The sequence below is a fragment of the Sinocyclocheilus rhinocerous genome, unplaced genomic scaffold (genome assembly GCF_001515625.1).
Source record: "Sinocyclocheilus rhinocerous isolate Xijiao unplaced genomic scaffold, SAMN03320098_v1.1 scaffold3187, whole genome shotgun sequence".
Classification (NCBI taxonomy): domain Eukaryota; kingdom Metazoa; phylum Chordata; class Actinopteri; order Cypriniformes; family Cyprinidae; genus Sinocyclocheilus; species Sinocyclocheilus rhinocerous.
The window spans coordinates 103,590-108,894 of NW_015643040.1; the positions used below are offsets into that span (position 1 = coordinate 103,590).

Here is a 5,305-nt window from a genome sequence, read left to right on the forward strand (position 1 = left end):
TTTTGCTCGCTGGTGTTTATCGTTTGCATGAGTTTCTGTTTGTTTTTGTTCACATTTCCACTCACAGGCGTTTAGTACCGCTGACGTGACTTTATTTGTTTATCGTTTGCATGAGTTTCTGTTTGTTTTTGTTCATATTTCCACTCACAGGCCTTTAGTACCTGACGTGACTTTATTTATGAATATAGATTTATGGACATGTTTGAATTGATTTCTACTGTATAAATTCATGCATTGCAGATATTTGTTCAGGCCGTTTCATTAAAATTCTTCGAATGCAAGTTTCATTTGTGTGTGTTTTTCTGTTTACGCTTTGCTCTGACATTCTGACAGATGCGTGATTCTGACAGATTATAGACATGTTTCTGAAATAAAAAGCAGAATATTAAATGACTAAATAAGTAAGGCTTTTAAATATGATTGAGCAATATACACTGAACATATGAAGAGTTCATGTACAAGAAAAGTCACAATTTTCTTTTTTTAAATTCTGTGCTGGAAACAAAGTCAGATTTGCGAGACGTAAACTCAGAATTATGAGATACAAACTAGCATTTCTGAAAAGTCAGAATTGTGAGACAAATTCTTAATTTCTAGAAAAAGTAAGAAATGTGAGATAAAGTTGCAATTACTTTTTTAAAATGTTTCATTCCATGTTGGAAACAAACAAATTACATAAATCATAAATAAACTTAGAACTTTAAGAAAAAAAGTCAGAGTTGCAAGATATAGATTCAGAGCTCTTGCACATAAACTTGCATTTCTGAGAAGAACATTTGGAACTGTGAGACACACAACTGCAAAAAAGTTAAAATTACCTTTTCGATTAAACAAAAAATAAGTCAGAATTGCGAGATATAAATTGTGAGAGTATCTCGCAATTCTGTCTATCTTCTGACTTGCGAGATATAAACTCACAATTCTTAAAGTCCGAATTAAGGTATATTAACTCAAAATAGTGAGATGTACTGTAAACGTAGAACTGATTTCTCGCAATTGCGAGTCAACGTCACTATTCTGACTTTTTCCTCAGAATTGCAAGATACAAAGTTTTGTTCCCGTAATTACAAGTTTTTATCTCACAATTCTGTTTTTTAGTTTTTGTTTCCACAACAGAATAAAAAAAGGTAATCTCAGAATTCAGAATTTTTTTTCATCTGGTTTAGCCTTTGAATTAAGATTTTTCTTAACCCATTGGCAGATATTTTTTACTTGTTTTAAGATATATTTTGTCTTGTTTTCTGAGAAATATCCAAATTTTGCTTAAGTCATTTTACTTGTCAAGGAAATGCATCTTAATTCAAGATTTTGTTTTAGATATTTATACTAGAAAACAAGACAAAAATAATTTTTTGCAGTGTAGAAAAAAAAATAGCTCTCAGTAAGGTTTCACTTGTTAGGACGAGTTAACTGCATGAACTAACAACAAAAAACACTTAAATCACGTGAATGTTAATTTCAACATTTACGAACACATTAAAATGAACAGATGTAAAATCAAACACGGACTAACATTAATAACAAAGAATAAATACTGTGACTAATGTACTGCTTTAGCACATGGGAGTGTTACAAAAAAGATACAAATAGACAGTATATGTAGCATGAATTTTGGGGGGTTAATGAGCTTAATTATGAAAATAGTCACAATGCAAAAAAATTATAATGAGCCTAAATGTCTTCATGCAAAATATAATTAATTTTCTGCGAGATACAAAGTTTTGTTCCCGTAATTACGAGTTTATATCTCACAATTCTGTTTTTTTTGTTTTGTTTCCACAACAGAATAAAAAAGGTAATCTCAGAATTATGTTCTTCGGAAATGTGAGTGAAAAAAGTTTTAATTATAATGAGCCTAAATGTCTTCATGCAAAATATAATTAATTTTCTTGTCATTCTGGCGTGAATTATAAAAGAGTTTCTCCTGGGATTGCGAGGAAATCAGCTCATGATGTCTGTGCTCTTGTTGACTCAAGCTAATTAATTTGTGGATTGATTGTTTTAATGAGTAATGAGAACGTTAAGCTGCTGTGCAGGAGATTTCTTCCAGCAAGAGTGCGTTTGTCCATTCACTCACTGCCAATATCATATTTAAATAATCACAGATTTATTGCTATTATATTAATTCACATTAAGCTAAAAAACAATACATTAATATACATTAAACTTACAAAATGAGTCTCACACACACACACACACAGAGAGACACACACACACAGAGAGACACACACACACAGAGAGACACACACACACAGAGAGACACACACACACAGAGAGACACACACACACAGAGAGACACACACACACAGAGAGACACACACACACACAGTTCATGACTCCCAGAGTTTGTGCCGATGATGTAGGTGAAAGGTTGTGTGGGCGGGTCTAGGCACAGGCTGTGGGCGGGGCAAAGGGATGCGGTCGCCAGGCAACAGCGGAGTCTCTCTGAGCATCTTGTCAGGACTGTAGAACTGCAGCAGATCAGGAGCCTCTAGTGGCTGAGACTGGAATCACACACACACACACACAGAGACACACACAGAGACACCCTAAAAAAAAATTTCTGTTTTATGCATTTGATCTTTTAGTTGTGCTTCATTCTCTTATTTTGATTTTACTGTACAGAAAGAGAGAAATAAATAAAAATATTAAATATATTATAGAAGTATATATTAAAAATACACGTATAGAGAAAGACAGATAAATACAATTATTATTGATTATTATATTAATATATATATACAGAGAGAAATATAGCGAGAAATAAATACAAATATAAAATAAATTATATAAATATATAATAAAAATGCATATCTAGAGATATATATACATATAAACACACGCACATACACATATAAAACACATATATCTAGAGATATTTAAATATATGTGTGTGTGTGTGTTTCTGTAAAGCACTTAGAAGAATTGATATTCTGATTATTATTAAATGTAATTAAAGATCGGCATCTTTTGCCTCTGTTTCATCAGAGATATTGCTCAGATTTTAAATTCATTCTGCTATTAACATGACACAAACACAGCTCTGACCTTATTGGTCAGTGTGGCGGGGGGCGGGGCCAGTGCTGGCCTATCCTGCAGTGCCTGGCTGATGAGCTGCTCGCGTGATAGGCTGACGCTGACTAAGGCCCGATACAGGAGCTGAGAGCGAGGGACATTCAGGCCTGTGGAGAACGAGGCGAAACCATTGATTATCGGTTATCGGTGAACTGTGAATGTTTGCTGTGGCGTCTCACCCTCCGCTGCTCTGCTGCTGATGTGGCTCTTTGCGAGGCTTGAACTCCGAAGTTTCTCCTTCACGGCTTTCTCAGGATCAAACACCTGGCTCTCCACTTCCTCAAGCTCCGCCCTCAGCGCCAGGGTGCTGTTTAGCTCCGCCCCCTCCGTCACCAGAGCTGATTAACGAACACATGCAGACTCGTGTGACTGATTCATGACAGAACACGCAGATGTGAATCATCTCCAGATTAAACCTTATTTTCATAAATTATCTCACTTTACAGACACCTTTCAGGTTTAACTCCATTACTAGGAGCATCAAGACTGTTTAGTGCATTGTGGAGTTACTTTCATGACACAATTAACTCCTAAACAGGGTTTTTGAAGGAAAATCAAAAACGTATTTTCCAGTGCAAACGTCTAAAGACTGTTGTACCGAGCTTGTCTCTGTGTCGAGGTTTGTGTGCTGTGGGTTGATTTCTGTGTTCTGGGATCGCTGTGATGACGGCTGGATCATTAAAACACACCTGAAACACACAGCAACACATTCATGCATCTGACAGACGCTTTATCCAAACTGACTTGCGTTGATTTGATCAGTTCACGCATCGCCTGGGAATCAGGCAAAGTTTGCTGTTTAAAGATATGGATTGGAAATTAAATCTACAGATGCAAACAGACAAAGTGCAATAAAAGAAACACTTAAATATGTATTTTGGACGTTTTCTTTCCACTAGTTTGAAAAAAGACATAATATAGACGCAAAACAGCATTGATACTAGTGCTCTCAAACGATTAATCGCGATTAATCGCATGCAAAAACAGGTTTGTTTATATAAAATGCATATATAATATACACTCACATGCATGCATATATTTTAGGGATGCACCGATACCACTTTTTCCAGTACTCGCCCGATACCGATACTTTTATTTTTGGTACTTGCCGATACCGATGCCGATACCTATATTTTTATTACATAGAAAAAAATATGTTATGTTTATATATTAAATGCATTTATATATAATATAGCTTATAAGAATAGTGCCGTCAAACGATTAATCGCGATTAATCGCATCCACAATAAAAGTTTGTTTACATAGTATATGTGTGTGTACTGTGTATATATATATATATAAACACGCACATACAGTATATATTTTGAAAATATTTACATGTATATGCATTTATATTCATATAATTTATACTATATATAAATACATTTAATATATAAACGTAACATATTTTTCTTAAATATATACATGCATGTGTGTTTGTATTTATATGTACATAATAAATGTACACAGCACACACACATTTACTATGTAAACAAAAACTTTTATTTTGGATGTGATTAATTGTTGCCCAGCACTAATCAGTCCCTCCAGGGTTTCGCAGGACCTTTTCTGATTTTTGCGGCCTAAATTGACTGATTTTGCTGCGGCTTTTCTCAAAATTTGCGGCATTTCTTATTGTTTTACAGTGAAAATATACCACAGACAACATTCTTCTAACATTGTATTGACTTTTCTGACTTCGAGAACCATTGTAGGGCTCCAGACTAACATTTGAGGACTCCAGCACCAATAATAATAATAATAATTCCTTACATTTATACAACAGAACTCTGCTTCTCACAAGATTTCACAGAGATGTTATTGATTCTGCGGTGAATTGGACTGCTTTCTTCACTGTATCTCCCAGCGCTGTGTATAACGGTGTCGCGTGATCGAGATTTGCGTAGCCCAAACGAGTAGCGTATTCGTAACGCGGTTTCGTTCCGCTTTCGGTTCGTTTGTCCAGTGTAGCTCTTGTAAATTTGGTCATGATGAGAACGCAAGGCTGTTCATTCCATTTTTGGAACGGAGAATCCTTTCTTTGACTGAATGCGCGTTGCGATGGCGTCACGGGATGCGTCTAACAGTGCGTTCACCAGTGTTGCCAACTGCTTTCAATTGAAAGTAGCTAAAACTGGTAGCTAAATGTCACTAGGTCGAGAGCGTCAAAAATGTTACTTAATTGAGTATAATCAGGTATAAACATTACTTAATGTAAGTATAATCAGGA

The 5,305-nt window shown here is 35.2% G+C and overlaps 1 protein-coding gene across 2 annotated transcripts in view; it reads right to left on the minus strand.

Moving 5' to 3' along the window:
- Nucleotides 1–1,902: 1,902 nt before the first annotated feature.
- LOC107756955 (protein phosphatase 1 regulatory subunit 35-like) overlaps nucleotides 1,903–5,305 on the minus strand; it is a 4,372-nt gene continuing 969 nt past the window's right edge. Inside the window, exons 2-6 of one of the 2 annotated variants that reach the window (XM_016574284.1) lie at nucleotides 3,674–3,764; nucleotides 3,255–3,413; nucleotides 3,049–3,182; nucleotides 2,329–2,504; nucleotides 1,903–2,194 (exon numbers count right to left, since the gene is read on the minus strand). In XM_016574284.1, the coding sequence (XP_016429770.1) occupies nucleotides 2,331–2,504; nucleotides 3,049–3,182; nucleotides 3,255–3,413; nucleotides 3,674–3,764 (558 nt within the window). In that variant the 3' untranslated portion in view covers nucleotides 1,903–2,194; nucleotides 2,329–2,330. Of the gene's footprint in view, nucleotides 2,195–2,286; nucleotides 2,505–3,048; nucleotides 3,183–3,254; nucleotides 3,414–3,673; nucleotides 3,765–5,305 lie in introns of those variants that run through there. The other variant, XM_016574285.1, reaches the window with a different exon arrangement.